Below are 17,873 nucleotides of genomic sequence, written 5' to 3'. Positions count from 1 at the left end.
GAAGCCAAATTATAATTGCACGTGTTTCTCTGGGCAACCCTCATAACACAAATATGTAACTCTGAGCAGATGTCTGTGGAGCATTAGTATGGACCCGTTTTCAATGTCGGCATGTTCCAGAAAAGCAGAACATGCACAGATCAGGCTTTAGCCGGAATACGTCCAGTGATGCTGAGCAGGCACAGGCCTAAATTTTCTCTATGTGGAGATCTATGCCCATCTTGCATCAGGAGTCAATGGCCATATCCTACCTGCATCTGGAGCTGCTTCTCTGGGTCACTGAGCGGACACAGAGGTCAATCAGCTCCATGAGTCCTGTCGGTTTTGCTCAAAGATGAAGCTCCATTATGGACTTGGAGTATTATAACAGACCTCGGTACAAGATGCTGTATCTGGTGCAGGTGGAGTCACAGGAAGCCAAAACATGGGGAGCAGCGCTAAAAAACTAAACACACTCCAAAATAGTAACTACACAGTTATTTTTGTGACAGATCATTTCATCTTTGAGTCTCACTTTTATATTGTGATAGATCTTTTTCGTTGTGAATTTTAGGTTTCGTTTGTTACAACACTTAAAATCAGCTGTTTTTTCAGAATAAAATACGAGACAAGTGAAGCACAGACTGAACACAGTCTAATGGAGTCTGTAATGTCTAATTTGATAGTGTACATAAATCAGATTTAGTGGAGCTAGAACAAAAAGACAACACTTGAACAGTGAAATATCTAACATTGGCCATTAAAAAGGAAAAAAAATTACTTATAAAAAAATAATGTATTGGAACGGAAACTCATGGAAGCAGTATAGCTTCTTAAAAAAATCTCTAATTTGAACACAAAAATGTTTTAAAATCATTGGCAGTGCATGTGTCTATAAAACGGCAGGAACTTGCAACATTTGCTTTATGTCACATATATACTAGTCCTTGATTATAATGAAGCATGACAGCATTAATCATAAAATCTTTCCTTGTAAACATCCTTAAATGTCACAGAAAATGCATAAAGCTCTGTGTGTGCATATGAATCTTAATGTATTTCAAGGAGACATACGCAGCACTTGAAAGGTTACCTCTAAGAGTAGCAGTCCACTAATGGAACACAACCACTTTTACTTTGCGTTCAGTCTTTTATGTGCTGTAAAAAGTGTCATCATCAAATACATGTGAGGGTTTTTTTTTTCAAAAATATGTACAAAATATAAGTCGAACAAAAACAGCAAAGAAGAAAAACAACAGAATTTTACTGAGTTACATATCACATATTGTATTTGTATAAAAGTGCTATGTCTTCGATTGAATACTTTATAATGCCACTGAATTCTTAAAAGTTTGACAATTTCTTTTAATAATCAGACAATACTGCTACACAGTGACACAGTTTCAAATTGTTTTTTCAACAAAATATAAAACAAAAGAATGCAAAAAAAATTAAGACAAGCTGCAATTACAAATACATTAAAAAAACATATTTACTTTAAATCACAGGAAATATATTTTACTGATGATTTACAGTGGCTGGTATATACTGTGTTTTTGCCACAATACACTGTAATGAAGATATTACAACAGATAAGACAGTTCAATAGTGGGATACTTACAGTACAGTATATATTTTAAAACAGTCATATGTAACACTTTTCAAATATAATGTCGGTATAAAACATGAGCAAATGCTAACGACACAAACGAAACAGACTATTTTGAATATTTAAAGGTTATTTTGAACATTTCTGACCCATCATCTCATAATGATGTAAGGTCACTGGCTAAAAGTATGTGGAGCTAAAATTACAAAACAGTTGAAAAGAAAATAAGGAAAAAAGTTTAAAGTCCCTCCTCCTTGACTAAGTACTCTGGAAGAGTCTGAAAAGCGGTCACAGGTACCGTCACTGGAACCGTCAGAGATATAGCGCTGGGTTCAACAGTGGAGGGAGAGACCTCACTTGGGGGAGGAGAAGGGAGAGGGTCTGTGTGAATAATGTTTAGGTCAGAGAGGGTGGCTGATGTTGTAGCGTCTGCATGAGTCCGTAAGTGCTTGCGAAGGTAGGCAGCGAACAGAAAGGCTTTGCCACAGTGGGGGCAGCTGTGAGGTTTGCTGGTGGAGTGGATCTTCTGGTGTTTACGCAGTCCAGATTTGTTGAGGAAGCCTTTGCCACAGCTGCTGCAGACATGTGGCCTCGGTTTGGGATGCTGTTTCTCGTGCTCCTGCAAATCTGCCAGCTGTGCAAACTCTGCATGGCAGGTTTCACAGACATGTGATCCCAGAGGCACAATTTTGGTGACGGATGAAGGAGCAGAGTCAGTGGAGTGAAGATTTTCGTGGGCCTGAACTTCATCCCAGGTACCAAATGTAGCATCACAGTGTGTGCAGGAGAACTGAGGGAGGGTTGTGTGGGCAGCGAAGCCTGAGGCTGATCCAGTCTCTGTCTCCTGTTGTTGTTGTTGCTGCTGCTGTTGTTGTTGTTGCTCAGACTGCTCAGCTAGATGAGTTCTTTCATGTTTGCGAAGGCTTGAGGATACAACAAATGATTTCAGACACTCCTCACATTTGAAAGGCCTCTCTCCAGAGTGCACGCGGCGGTGCTTGTTGAGGCTGGAGCGCTCTGCAAATGACTTGTCACACTCAGTGCATGAGAAGGGCCTCAGACCGGTGTGGACAAGCATGTGACGCCGCAGATCCCAGGATGCAACAAAGGCCTTGTCACAGCTCTGGCATTTGTAAGGTCGCTCTCCAGAGTGAACGCGCTCGTGCACGGCCAGATCAGCCGGCTGTCGGAACCTCTTGGAGCACTTATCGCAGGGATAAGGCTTGAAACCCAGGTGAGCACGCTGGTGGCGACGGAAACTGGACGGATCGGAAAACATCTTGCCACACTGTGGGCAGAGGAACGGCTTCTCACCAGAGTGAGTGCGGAGATGAGACTGGTAGGAGGACAGCTGAGTGAAGCCTTTACCACACTGCTCACACTGATATGGTTTATTCTGGGAGTGGATGCGCTGATGGCAAGCCAGAGAGGAGGAGCGTGAGAAAGCTTTGCCACAGTCTGAACACAGGTACGGTTTTTCTCCAGTGTGGGAACGCTCGTGGTTTTTCAGATCTTTCAATTCTGTGTACGTTTTTCCACACACGTCGCAGGCATATGGCCGATGGCCCTGATGGTTCCTTCTGTGTTTCCGGAACACCGAGGGATCTGCGAAGCTCTTCCCACACTCGGCACAAAAGTACGGCTTCTCTCCAGTGTGAGAACGCATGTGCACCTTCAGTTTGGACAGCGTTGGGTAGCTTTTGGAGCACTGACGGCAAGAGTAAGGACGCTCCCCACTGTGTTGTGTCATATGGATCCTCAAGCATATAGCCTGCATGAAGGCTTTACCACACTCTGTGCATACAAAGGGTTTCTCCCCAGTGTGAGAGCGGCTATGGTTGCGCAGCTCTGTTGGCGTCTTGTACGCCTTGTGACAGTCAGGACACTGAAAGGGACGCAGGGCCGAGTGAGTGCGCTCATGCTTTGAGAGTTGAGCTTTGCTGGAGAATGTTTTACTACACTCAGAACACTGGTGCTGCTGCTGACGTTCCTTCACGTGTGCTGAAAGCTTGTGGCTCCGCAGAGCTGATGGATTTTTGAAAGCCTCTGTGCATGAAGAGCATTTGAAGAGAGGTTTGGCTTTTGGGGGCCTGCCTCTGCCACGTTTTTTTGCAGGCTGATCCTTTGCCACTTCTTCATCTTGTTGACTCTCTTCATCCTCCTGTGCAGGAAGTGTGTATTGCTCTGCAAGAGGTGGACTGCCAGGCTGAGGAGAAGCCATCTTAATATCTGCAAAGACATTTTTAGAAAAAATACACCTATGTAATAACTATGTAAATAAACAAATGATTTGGAGCATAAGAATATGAGATGAAAATTGTTCCACAACCACTGAGCTCAAGTCGTTTGATAGCTATGAATATGTAGAGCAGGTCTTCAGTGACTGAGGATGATGATGGACCAGAAAAAAATCAGAATTGTCCAGTCACATAATAAGAGAAATATGTGGGTGTGCATTTAATCACAAAATGGCTGGCATTAGGACCTCAGGGACAATAAGCTAACCGCTTTGATGCCAGAGGAAGTTGCCGATGCAATGTCAGAGATCACAGTGCTTGAATGCCTGACATGTCCCCAACCGGAGACCAAGATCAAAGATCACGACTCAGTGGGATGGTGTTGAGGGCAGCCGGACACGATAAGTACGTTTCTTTTTTTGCTAGCTTGCTGGCTAAACATTTTTACTAACTCAAAATGGCTGGCTTTAGGACCGGCTGCAGCATTCACTCGACAGTGTCATCCCCATCATGATATATACAGCATGGATTTGGCTAATATGAGTGTAGTAAAGAAGCAAAGGTTCTTACCAGACTTGGGGCATTAATAGTTGGTCCACAATGTCACGGTACGCGGCTGCATTTACTGTGAGACGCGGTGATTGCTGTTGACTGGCTGCAGGATGGGGGACGGCTCTAGGACCATGATGACGACAGCTTTGGGCAAGCCAAGTGTGCAACAATTTAATGCGTTTAAATGTAAAACATCACGATAAGACAAATAATAAAATGTAAAAACACTGTTATTGTCCGATAGTATCTAATAAAATTCGCCAGCTATCTGTCATACATGAAAAATAGTTGCTGCGCACATTATCTTCAACATTCATACCCCAATGGCAGAGCTAGCAACGTAAGCTAAGCTAGCTGTCTGAAGCAGCCTCCGTAAGTTATTTTACGTATTGTAGAAGGCTGCAGCAGCATTTTGACACAATCGTGTATGTTGTTGCTTTTTATTTGCCTCCATTATTCGTTTTTTTTTATTATTTTAACGCCGTGAGACCTACAGTTGGGTCTTTAGCCAGCGGAGTTACTTCACAGAGGGAAGTATTTCTCTGCTGCACATTTCCTGTTTCCTAGCAACAAGAGCAATGTGGAAATGGGGATGGAAGAAAAAAAGACAATTGGAGAAAAGGGGGTTGCCCTTTCCATAAAGATAACGTTTTTAAAATAATAAATGAAGATTTATCTTCAGGGCTTGTATGGAATCAGCGCCGCTTCAGGTATTGAATTATATGCATTCGCTGACGTTGTAATTCCGCATTTTAAGCGACTTATTGGCGTTTTGGTGCAATGTTTGTTTAGCTAGCCATGATGGTGCTAGCTGGTAGTTCGCGAACGATAGCTAACTGTTCGTCTTTAAAATTTACACTTCGCTCTTCCTAAAAGCCTAAAGAGAACACGTATGTTCATTGCGTTTTTGTTTATAATGCCGGAAACTTTTGTATTTGCTGTGGCGACACATATGTAACGAGAGAGGCGATTGCTCTCCCGGTTTATTGACATAGCGAGTTCAGTTAGCTTACTGGTGCAGAGATGTAGCAGAACATGTTGGGCTGTTTTTCACTATCTACATTCTCCCTACATTCATGTCTGTGTTAAAATGTGGTTGCCTTCTGCCCGATTCAGTTAACATACGATAGTTATTTCTCCCTAAAATATATTGACTCCCACAGACTCAGGGATTGATCGGGGATAAAGGAAAAAATATGTGATATTCACTCTTGTTACACAAGTTAGCTTCTGTAAGGGTAAAGCTTACTTGAGGTATTTTTTATTGTGATCATTGAAAGGAAGTCTAAATCTGTCAAAGCTTTTCTCTTGGATAAACATGTGATAAGTTATCTGTAGCATCTGATAATGTTTAGATTACGTACTACATAAAGCTGAATACTGATTTGTCTATTGTTAATGTATTGACCATAGCTCTAACTTGCGTCTCTCCTGTCCTCAACAGCTAACTTTCCCTGCTTTCCCCAATCTCAAGTCCCTCTGTGGATTGTGTGGAAGTGGTTGAACATCTTAAGTGGTGTCACTGCCCTGGACGTTCCTTGGACCTTATTGAAAAGAACTGATGTCTTTTTATGAGGACAAGAAAGGCATCTAATGCATTTCTATCCTGCATACTCACACACGCTGTGTCTGGTGCACTTCATTCAGTCATTATCTTGCAATGGCAGTGCAAGATTCAGGCAGGGCAACAGGGTTTCCTTGCAAACAGTGTGGCATGGTATGTCATGATATGCACGAGCTGCTGGAACACATGGATGCTCATCTGCAAGAAGAGGAAGAACGCAAATATAAATGTGATGAATGTGGACGTGGTTATAGGCATGCTGGTAGCCTAGCTAACCACAAGAAGACTCACGAAGTGGGTTCTTTTCAGTGTAACATATGTGGTAAAGAAAACTCTAATGCTTTGGCCCTCAAGAGTCATCTCCGGAGCCACACTTCACAAAAAAAATACTCTTGTGCAGAATGTGGAAAATCTTTTCGTCTGGCAACACAGCTGGCTACACATGAGAAGGTTCATATGTTCAGACGAGAGAAGAAGCAGTCATATACTAAGGCGGACATGGAATATTCCGCACAAGAACATGAATTAGAAATTGAAAATGATCACCTACAGCATCTTAGTGAGCAATCAGCCAATGTTGATGATTCTACAGAAAATAGTCCATCAGAGGACAAGTCGGAGGCTACATATGATGAAACCTGTGATGATGCAGAAAGTCGACCATACAGATGTGATATATGTGACAAATCATACATACACCATCGAAGTCTGACCAATCATAAAAAGACACACCAAGTGGGAATGTTTGAGTGCACAGTGTGCTTCAAGCAGTTCAATAACATGGCTACCCTCTACAGCCACCAGAGAACTCACAAGGCAAGAAGCGGGACAGACCTCAGTTCACCCGGGGAGTCGTATGCAGGCACACCAGTGGACCAGTTTTCACCTCAAAGCCAGGATGCTCCAGTAAATTTTTGTCATTTGTGTCAGGTACTTTTCCCGAATGATGATGAGTTTGAGGAACACATTCAAATGCACAACTCTTCATCTCTTTCATTTGGGTTTCACGATACTGTGTCAGAGAACCACAATGTATCATATGACAACAGTATTGCTTCACCTGAGGCTAATTTTTATGCATCTCCCATAAACAATATTTCTTCAGTGTCATCTGTAGATAATCACGGACGCTTTGATCCACCACCAGAGAAGATTAGAAGTAATGGCCATGTGTACTCAGAATGCTCCAGTAATCCTATTCCACCTTCCAATAGCACTCAGGGAGAATACGCAAACACTCTCAGTCCTACCCTGATGCCTGCACAAAATATTGGCAGTGCAACTGAAGCAGAAGAGACTTCAACTGTAGATTCTGATGAGCGTCCCTTCAAGTGTCAAATCTGTGGCAAAAGCTACCGGCACTCTGGGAGCCTCATCAACCACAAAAGGTCGCATCAGGTCGGGATTTACCAATGTTCCATATGCAGAAAGAGTTATCCTCACCTTGCCGCCCTCAAAAGTCATCTACGTCTCCACAAAGCTCAGCCATCATCGTTTCACCTCAAGACGGAGGGAGACTGGCTCTCATCAGAGCCTCTGACTCTGGACAACCAGCAGGGCTGCTTCTCCTCCCAAGATGTCAATGATGAGGGCGACGACAATGATCACCCTGTGCTTGGTATGGATCAGGAAAATGGAGTCGACCACAGCAATGGAGAACTGTACCATGAGCAGTATAATCAGGACTTTTCCCAGGATATGACTGTGCATCTACCTCACAATGAACACATGATGCAAAGGCACATGTGTGCAGACTGTGGTGAGACGTTTGCAGATATTGCAGGGATTAAGTCTCACAGCTGCCCACTGCTACAGCAGCAACATACCACCTGTAGTGACTATGACAGTAGCTCAAACCTCCAGGCCAGTAATGGTCTCGGTGCCATTGTGAATCCAGGAAGCGATGTAGATTTTCATGTTGTGAATGGTAACCACGACCAAAGTTACTATGAGCAGAATTTCCTTGAAAACCCGAGCAGCGATCAGCTGAATGGGGACAGAGATGACGATGACACTGATGAGGAAGATGATGATGGAGATCTGTATCAGTGCTCTATATGTGGCAACAGCTACACCAGCATGAGGGCTCTCAGGAGTCATCTCCGAGGACACACACAGTCAAATGGTACTCCTGCAAGCTCAGGGCCTTCTTCAATGTCCTCCCATGAAGAAGTGAAAGATGAAGACCAAGGTGAGATGATGATCTGTAGTACATGTGGGGAAAGCTTTGCTAATAGGCAGGACTTGGTTAGTCATCAGCTTCTACACAACAAGGACCAGGTGGACAACGTGAGCCATTTACATATGAACAGTGATGTTTCTGAAAGCAAGGAGGAAACGGAGAACATCATCTGTGGCAGGTGTGGCATCTTCTGCACCAGTTACCATCATCTCACAAACCATGACTGCTCTGCAGCTGAGAGGAAAGACGATTTACAACACACTAAAGAGGAAGTGAAAGTAAATGACATTGCCCAGCATGAAGATGCGAGTCTCATCAAAGAAACTGTTGATACTGGGGGTCGTCAGTACAAATGTGATCAGTGTGGGCGGTCATACAGACATGCTGGCTCCCTTCTTAACCATAAAAAGTCCCATAAAACAGGTGTATTCAGATGTCTTGTCTGCCAGAAACGCTTCTACAACCTGTTGGCCCTTAAAAACCATCAGAGGTCCCACTTTGATATTAAGAGGTCAGTAGCTGCAAGAATACACATTAATACATGTAAAATTCCTACATTTAACAGGATTGTTGCACATTATCAATAACTTGTCAAAAATAGTTGCTTACAGAGGTTTTTTTTGTTTGTTTCACACATATGTTGTGCCGTCATGTCTTTATTCCTTGTGTAGACTGTTGCCTGTTTTGCAAACACAGATTTAACTGCATGCCTCGTCTCCTCCCACAGGCATACGTGCCACGAGTGTGGGAAAGCCTTCAAAATTCAGAAGCAGCTTTTGAACCACCTGCGAAGGCACAAAGAGAACCAAGCCAAAATCCAGGAACTTAACAACCAGATCCAGGCCCTCATGCAGATGAATGGGACCAGGTCAGCTGAAGGAATGCAGTCCTTAACTTCAAATGTCAATCAGGCTTTTACATCGACTCGGCGCTGCAAGCAACTGGCTGAAGAGAAGGCAATACAAACAAACTTGGAGACTTCAGTGAAATCGGAGGACACAGACGAGCAGCGACCTTTTGCCTGTGACCAGTGTGGGCGAACTTATCGCCATGCGGGAAGTTTGGTCAACCACAGAAACTCACATAAAACAGGTGAATATTACTGCTCCGTTTGTAACAACACTTACTCTAATCAGCTAGCAATGAAGAACCACATGCGCACCCACTTTGCATTGAAAAAGCACTCCTGTCAAAAGTGTGGAAAAGGTTTTAGAGGAAAGAAGCAGCTATTAGCTCATGTCTGTGCAGACCTCAGAAAAGATGGGTCCAGAGGCAGGAGAGGCCTAAAATCTAGAGCCTTTAAGTGTAAGGAATGTAAGCAGACCTTTCCCTCTGTTGACCAACTGGCAGCCCACACCTGTGATGGACCTTCAGGCAGCAGAGATGCACGATCAAACGCGTCTCCAAATAAAGAGGAGCGGCCCTTTACGTGCAACATATGTAATCGCAGCTACCGCCATGCAGGCTCGCTGCTGAACCACAAAAATACCCACAAGACAGGACACTTCAGCTGCAACTTCTGCTCTAAGCCCTTCACTAACCCCATGGCTTTACGCAATCACACTCGCATACACACGCAGAAGAAGAAGTATGTGTGCCTCACATGTGGGAAGGCCTTTCGCCTCGCCAGCATCCTGCACAACCACCAGAGGGTCCACAATCGGGTGGTGAGTCACTTCAGCTGTCCTGTGTGCGGAAAGAGTTTCCAGGGCAGGTCTGGCCTGAAGAGGCATCGCTGCCACAGAGGTCAGGAGAACGCCACACGGTCTGGAGTGCAGCAGTCAGAGAGGGGAGACAAGTGCTTCACGTGAGTCGCTGTCGTTTTGTCTTAATTTGCCAGAATTTTTATTTTAGAAAGCTGACATGACATTTGTTGTGAATATGTTAGGAATAATATACATTTTAAATATATTGTCATTTGCATTTCCCAGGGTTTCTGCAGGGCATTAAAAAGCATTAACATCCATTAAGTTGATTTTGTGAAAATTAAGGCCTTAAATGGTACTAAAAATCCTAAAATTTGATTCTCAGTGGCATTCAAAATTCTTTCTGCAGTTTTCAAGAAAAATATTTGACAATAATAGTGTCTAATTATAGACTGTGATTCGTCAGATGTGTGAAACCTACATAAACGTGCCGAAGCATTGCAATAATTGTTCCAGGCGGTCAGGTACAGTTGCCAAGAACTGCATGTTTTCAAAGTGGCTGGCAGGCTGGACCAGGTGGAGGAGATCTGGGAAATGGGCAAATACAAATTTTAGCAAAAATGGTTAGAAAACGTGGAGAATGACTACAGCCCGTGGGCGGTCAGGGTGGTTTCCAGATTCAGAAATGGTGAAATGTAGGGACAATTTTCATATAAAAATCATCTTTTCCAAAAAAACAAACCCGTGTAATTTGCTGAATTCATGGTCGTGGCATTAAAATTTTTACAGTATAGCATTAAACCTGGCTGATTTCTGCAGAAACCCTGATTTACATTGACTTTTAAGTAACTGGAATTTGCATTCTAGAAATGTTTAACATACATTTGAGCTAGCTAAAAACTGTATCACCATTACTTAATTTATTACAGAGCTGAGAAATTGGTGTTTCATCTCTAAAATGTTCTGATTAGTAAATATTGCCCACTAATAGTTGTAGAAGTCCTTGGTTTAGATGATGTGGGTTGCAGTGTCCAATTAGGATTGACTGTGAACATATCCCTGCTGCAGGTGTGACCTGTGTGGCCGCTCCTACCGCCATGCCGGCTCTCTCCTCAACCACAAAAAGACCCACTCCGACAACCTCCACCACTGCACGCTGTGTCTCCAGACATTTCCCGATCCTCTCACCCTGCAGATACACTCCCAGATGAGGCGTCACTGTTGCCCCGAGTGCGGCAAAACCTTCTGTCTGGTCACCCACCTGCAGAGCCACATGGAGGTGCACTCCAAGGAGCGGACCGCTGTGGTCTGCAGCATCTGCCAGCAGAGCTTTCCCAACACAGCCAGCTACCAGGAGCACCATGACATGCACCACGCGGCTCAGGGCCCCTATCAGCAAAGCGAACCCGTACACAGCAACCTCTGCTGGGACTCAGGGATAGATCAGCCCATGGGGATGGGTGGGATGCACGACCAAGTCCCGCCGCCTCTGTCCCATATTCCAGAAAGCATCCCTAATTCACAGAAGAGCAGAGACGTTTTTGTCGGCGAGGAGAAGAGCCACGTCTGCGAGCACTGCGGCCGAACGTACCGCCACGCCGGCTCCCTCCTCAACCACAAGAACAGCCACAAAACGGGCTCTTTCTTCTGCTCCGTCTGCCAGAAAGAGTTCACCAACCTGATGGCTCTCAAGAACCACCGACGCATCCATACCGAGCCCAAGCGCTACCAGTGCCTGGAGTGTGGAAAGGCGTTCCGTGTGTCCACTCAGCTCATCTGTCACCGAAGGATACACACCAAAGAGAAGCCCTTTGCCTGCGTGCTGTGCGACAAGAGCTTTTCCAGCAAGTCCAACCTGAGGCACCATCAGAAGATGCACCAGAGCAACCAGACCTACGACTCTTCATTTAGCATGGATGCTAATGCATTTATGGACCTGGACATGGGGTCTTTCCTTTGAAGTAGTGCTGCAGAGCATACAGGAGAAGTGGACAGGTGGCCCTTTTAGTTATTTCTCCCTCTATCAATAATTGTAAAACCATATTTTTTTTTCAGAAAGTGCTCCTTGGTCCTGACAGAAGCTCCTTTTGAAGAGACGCACATTTCATTACTGACTTCCAGTCTTACCTCTGCGACAGATGGTGACATCACTGAAAAGTCTCCATAGGGTTTATCAGTCAGCTTTTAATAAGGCCTGAATGTTTTCCACAAATGCACAGGATCCCCGAGAAACGGTGCAGGTGATGAAAACATTAATCTCCGTGCATTCCTCAATGACTATCCAACCAACCAAAGTGAACAGAGAAGTGCAGCGCAGGTCCACACAAGAACAATAACGCTGAAAACACGTTTTTGAAAAACAGTACTGTTCTAATTCTTGCTATGTATAATTGTGTTCAGTGCCTCTGTAAGTTCCTTAGGAAACAAAACATACAAACTATATGTATCTCTGGATCCTTTTGTTAACTTTGCCATCAGTGTTGAAGGACTGCTCACCTTCTGTTGGGATTTCAAATAGGGCAAGCCTGTTATTTTTCAAATACCTCTGGATGTGTTCGAAGGTCAGTGGCAAAGTTTCTAAAATAATATTATCAAGTAAATAGTTGTACCGCTAATAATATTCAAGTTCACGCCGAGTGACATTGTATGCTAAAATGGATGTATTTATTAATTTATTCCTGTTAATTTTATGTGCATATTTTACTAGAAGAACTTTCTATGAATGTTGTATAAAAACGGTCTTCTAAAACTCATGTAGCCTTTAAGGAACTCCTCATCAGTTGATTTGTAACTCATGAGCTTTCAGTTACAACGATCCAGACGGAGCCAAGGATGGCGTGTGCTACTGGCAGCGCTCAGGGTGAACCTTCAAAAGGGACTAACCTGATGTGTTAAACGGTTGCTGAACCGAGCACAGCATTCTCGTTCCCAATTGTGCCATTTCAGCACTTTCATAATTTCGTTACGGTTGTCAGAGTCACTCAACATTTAGTTGCAGCTCCACTGGCTGTGCATGCTGTAATCCATCTCCAACCTTGGAGGAGCATCAGTTACATTGAAGTGCCAGTGCCTAATATGTAAGTTGATTGTAGCAGTTTAATGTGAACAAACCTCCTCCTCCTCTTACTGAACTTGTCAAACTGTAAACCATTGATTTTGTTGTTTTCTTTTTTTCCCAGTTTATCTCCATATCTGCGCATCTCCTTGATCACGAACAGCAAAAACATCTTAAAGCACTCGATAAAAATTTTGCTATTGTGACATGAAAGTGGTTCCTTTTTTGCTTTTTTTCTCCTCATGGATTTTTATTTAATCTGAAATGCTCTATATGAATTACACAAGTATATATATGTGGCAAAAAAAATGCCTCATTTCTGCCAAGCACAAGTATTATCCCAAACATAACAGAGTTTCATTTACGAGGATGAACCAGTTTCATGTTCAAGTCCATGAACCACTAAATGCTCTGTGAAAAATGTGCAATTGATTCTTTGAGTTGTTTTTTTGTTTAATGTGCCTGTTGTCCCTGCGGTGGTTTCTTTGCACCAGTCAGAAGCCATGGCCTTTGTTTTTAGAGCAATCCACGATGATTTTTTTCATGCCTTTAGACATTGTATTTCATGTATAAATGTTTGGCACTGGTCAGAAGTATGAAATACCTCGAAAGCCCTGCCTACCTAACAACTGCTACTTAATGCCTCATGCAGCTTAATTGTAGAGAATACACTGTAATCACACAGACTCAGCTATATTATAAGACACGTAGAAAGGACGAAGCGTCGGGTTTAAGGTTTTTACTTTGTAGTTTGCAGAGGGCTCTATAATGCGGTTCTGCAGTTTGTTGTTTTTGAGATTTCTATTTGCACACATGTAGATGACACTTGTAGCCTAAGGAGGACAGAAAGTCTATAATAATTCAGTCTGCTGTTGTTTGACAAGCAGCAAGCCGGCTGCTCGATAATTCACCTCAGCTAGATTGTGGGTTGTAATATATTAAGCAATATGCTCAAAATATCATTCTAGTGCATGATTGGATTCCCCTCTCACTTGTTTTGTCTTATATTAAGTACCACGGATTCATTATGTGCCATTTTGTTACATTATTTAAAATCCTCTGTTTGAATTTTGATGATTTAGTTGACCTCACTGGAACATGTTTTAATATGCCATGCTAACCTGTACAAAGGCACATGCACATTGGGGTTAAAACTGACAGTAAATTGACTTATTTTTGTACAATGTTCTTTTCTCCTTTGGCACTCAACACTCCCCTGTCATCGCAGCCGGATATGTTAATCTCAGAGTTCTGTAAATATTAGGATGAAAGTGTTGGTTGAATCTCTGTACATTGGAGTGGCGGCAGGAGAAAACTGCTAGATTAGCGATTGTGTAATAAAAAAATGCATCTTCCACACGTTCCGATTCATTGCATTTCCAACATTCAAAAGTATTCTCTTCATATTTATGTAACTATTTTATCACTCTAAAGGGTCGATTTTTACTTCTTTGTTAGATCTTAGTTCAGAATATGAGAATATTATTTTAAAACTAGTTGAAATTAATTAAAAGATTTGGAAAATACAGTGTGGCTGTTTTTTGTTCGTATTTAGTAGTTTGTTTTTTAAAATCTTTGTGTTATTGAGATCTAAAAAAAAGGTACTTAAAAAGGGAGCAGATTTTGTAGTTTGCACATTAACACTTGCAGTACTTGAAAATTGTCAGTTTTATTGTGAAAATACATTTGCTACACAAAGCAGTTTATAAGTAAAAGAAGCCAGTGCATGTACAGTAAATACAAAAGAGGAATAGAAGGCGAAGAGAAATAAGCATAAAAATGTTAGTTATTGCTCAGTAACATCAATGGCTGGCCTGGTGGAAGTTTAAGAAAATCTTCACTGGAGTCCCTTTAAAACATGTGCTTGTCCCTCACAGTTGACACTGCAAGATACTTCAAAATAAATAATATAAACATCTAAAAAAAAAAAGTATCTATGATAAATGGACAGAGGACAAGCAGACAGATCCAAAACAGGACCTGAAACATTGTCAGGGACAAAACATAAGAATTCTAAAGAACCATGTGGTGAATGACAGTTTGATTAAAAAACATTTTCCAAAAAAAAGTGGAAAACAACAACCCTGTCCACCGCGGTTCTTGCTGGTTTCGGTGGCAACAAAATTACAGACTCCACAATCACCATCTTTTTTTTTTTCTTCTTTTCTTTGTTGCAGCTTTAAAAAGATGTTCACAGGTCCGATTCAACAAGCGGTGTGATTGTGAAGCTCCACCTAAAACACTGTCGGCGTCTGTAATTTTCTTCACTACAGTACATTCCTCGCAACATTCCCACATGTTAGCAGTTTGGGATTGTGCATCTAGTGTTTCAAGCATCCTGTCCTACAGGCACTCGGACGGTGATGTGAATTCAGGGGATTGGAACAGACAAAACTAAATCTAAATTCTCCTAAAACTTAGTAACATGAAAACAGACAAGACAATGTTGTGATGACCTGCAGTGAGCGGTCAGTGTTGGTCTCAGGAAACCCGGTAACAGTGCATGAGTACGGTTTGCTCCCTTAATCAACAGCTTTATCAGGCTACTAAAAGAACAGGTACATGGAGGTACTGGCAAGGCTAGAATACATTTCACCTAAAAGTAGCTACATTCAAATGGCCTTAATGTGCCAAACAGTATGTCTTACTCACATGTGATTTATCTTTCAGAGGCTGTTGTGGTAAATGACCAGCACAAAGACCCCGTCTAACCCCTTAGAATAGCAGGGGATCAAACTGCAGCCCAGCTGGCAGCTGTAGCTGTGTTACATTCACTGGAGTCCTGCTGAAAAACAGCACAACGCAATACAGGAGCTTGGACTGGATCAGAATTTTTTTTTTGAATCAAACATCCGAAAACCTGCAAAGGTCTTGCAGATCTAAAATAAGAGTAATATAAAGGCACACTGTTTCTAAAGATGATACCGCTAGTAATATGATGTTACTATTCCTACAGAGGTGGGAGAGTTGCTCTTTGCAAGTCCTGTGGTCACCACCAGACCCACAGTGAGAACTGAGGACGTCTCCCCACCCAACAGTCTAATAAATTAAAATGGTCCAATTGTAGCCAGGGTTCCCCCTGCAGTCAGAGTGTACGGTTCATCGCCCAGAGGTTCCTCCGCCTGGCTCGTAATCAGTCGCTCCGTGGTTCTGTCACATCTGTTTCCAGAAGAAGATGAGGCTGTGGAGACATGACAGAGATTCAGTTACATCATCGTCAGTATCATTTCAGTATGTTATGCTGAGTGTCGGACCAGTTTGGATGCTTGATTTAACACTCTTAGTTAGTGGTGATTTAGTACAATAAAGTAAAAAAAACTACAATAAACAAAAAAAAACATACACTTATATTGACAAACAAGAACAATTAACAACTGTAAAAATTTTCGTTTTTTTCATTTTTCACATTTGTCTTTTCCTAGCCTGATGAATTTGTCTTTAGAATTTCTGATAATTGTCAAAAATGATAGAATGCAAGTCATAACCAAGACAACACATTTACTGAGATTCTGATTTGATGACATTTTGATACTGCCAATGATCTGCACTGCACTGTATGAAAATATATTCACTCCCTGAAACTCAAGCAGTTCTGGGTGTTTTTTTCTCTTTGGGTTTTTTTTCTGCTCCTCATATTTTTTTCCCCTCACCGTGGGCATTTGTCACTGCAATATAAAATCTTTCACCTCTATACCACGACTAGCAGTACAAAGAACTCAAAAATAGATTTTGTGTAGTCTTATGTTATATTATCATTATTTCCTTGATTATATATTTTGCAAACACTTTGAACCTGGAATCAACATTTAAAATATGATGGCTCTACATACTACAGATGTTCTATTTTTAATTTGTTTCCATACTTGTTATTCGCTCTGACTAACATGACATCGGTTGTTGCTGAGTCAGTAATGGCGTCACAGTTTATCATTGCAAACTGCTTATTTTGGCAGATTTTAAAATCAAAGATGTAAATATAATTTTGAATAAATGCCACAATTTTAGGCTTTTTGTTGTGGGTGATTTTCCAAATGGAACTGCACATCACGCCTGACTAGTCCTTTCAAACTGCCGGTGGGTTTTGAGGTTCAGAGGGTTTCATCAAATCTATCTTTATGAGGGATGCATTGGTCAACACTTATTCCTCTGCTATGAAGGTGAGAATGATACTCACTGAGCTGTTTTAAGCTTGATAAAGTGGCCCCGCAGTTTCTTCAATGGGTTCTGCAAAAAAAAATAAAAAAATTCAAATCAAGAAAAAACATTAGCAATTTTCCCATCCAACAAAGTGATCACTTTTCCTGAATTGCCTGTAATAAACCTTTTTTTCCCAGCACACATTCATCATCGTAGAAAAGCAAAGGTGTTCCTAATGACATTACTGACAGCTTCTGTTATTCATTATTGCCAAGACCCTGACAACACACAGACAAATGAAATTCATCCATCAATAATTTAATTGTATACACCTGTGTTTTCACGCTGTGGTGCCTTTAAGTGGCTTTAGTAAAAGAAAAGACCTGTTGTTTCTCAATAGAAGTGAACACACAAGTTATTTTCCAATCTCATGGCTTGTGACACAGCTGCAGAGTCGTCATACCAAAAAAATAAATAAAGAAGTAACAGCACACAGTGTGCTCACATTTACCAAGAAGCAATTTACACCAGGGACATAAACAATTTTTAGAAGATTACTTAACCCCAGAGTAGTGGCTTATACTGATAAATCAACTCTCTTTGCATTAAAAACAACACAAAGAAGGTTTTTGCTCCAGAAGCAGCCATAAAATAATACACGGAGGAACAACGGTGTATGTTTTACACAAAAGACACTTTACTGTCACAGAGGCTGCGTCTTCCTAGTCAATCTTACCACGTAGAGGTCGTTTGTGTGATTTGCGTCGATGCACCATGACCCCGATAATTAACGCAGCACCAACCAGCACAACAGCCAGCACCGAGAAACTGGTGATGGCTGCCAGTTTCCACACATCAGGCGTCTCATCCACAGATTTACCTGTTAAATAACACATTATAGTACATGAGAAA

General features: G+C 42.1%; 2 protein-coding genes across 3 annotated transcripts; one reads left to right on the top strand and one right to left on the bottom strand.

Moving 5' to 3' along the window:
- Positions 1 to 1,109: 1,109 nt before the first annotated feature.
- znf668 (zinc finger protein 668) lies at positions 1,110 to 4,531 on the bottom strand. Its single transcript, XM_022190894.2, has 2 exons — positions 4,396 to 4,531; positions 1,110 to 3,817 (listed from the first exon to the last, which is right to left on the bottom strand). Exon 2 carries the CDS (start codon positions 3,807 to 3,809, stop codon positions 1,827 to 1,829), a length of 1,983 nt encoding a protein of 660 aa, XP_022046586.1. The 5' UTR covers positions 3,810 to 3,817; positions 4,396 to 4,531; the 3' UTR covers positions 1,110 to 1,826.
- Positions 3,845 to 14,179, top strand: znf646 (zinc finger protein 646). Of its 2 annotated transcripts, none has more exons than XM_022190893.2 (4): positions 3,845 to 4,230; positions 5,822 to 8,634; positions 8,851 to 9,930; positions 10,838 to 14,179. In XM_022190893.2, the coding sequence occupies exons 2-4, from the start codon at positions 6,038 to 6,040 to the stop codon at positions 11,727 to 11,729; spliced, it is 4,569 nt and encodes a 1,522-aa protein (XP_022046585.1). In that variant the 5' UTR covers positions 3,845 to 4,230; positions 5,822 to 6,037; the 3' UTR covers positions 11,730 to 14,179. The 2 variants fall into 2 exon arrangements, with proteins under 2 accessions (XP_022046585.1, XP_022046584.1); XM_022190892.2 differs by lacking the exon at positions 3,845 to 4,230 and adding an exon at positions 4,732 to 5,087.
- Positions 14,180 to 17,873: the final 3,694 nt, after the last annotated feature.

This window comes from Acanthochromis polyacanthus, chromosome 19 (genome assembly GCF_021347895.1).
Source record: "Acanthochromis polyacanthus isolate Apoly-LR-REF ecotype Palm Island chromosome 19, KAUST_Apoly_ChrSc, whole genome shotgun sequence".
NCBI classification, from domain to species: domain Eukaryota; kingdom Metazoa; phylum Chordata; class Actinopteri; family Pomacentridae; genus Acanthochromis; species Acanthochromis polyacanthus.
Note: the sequence above shows the minus strand (reverse complement) of the source record. Positions and strands in the feature narration are given on the sequence as shown.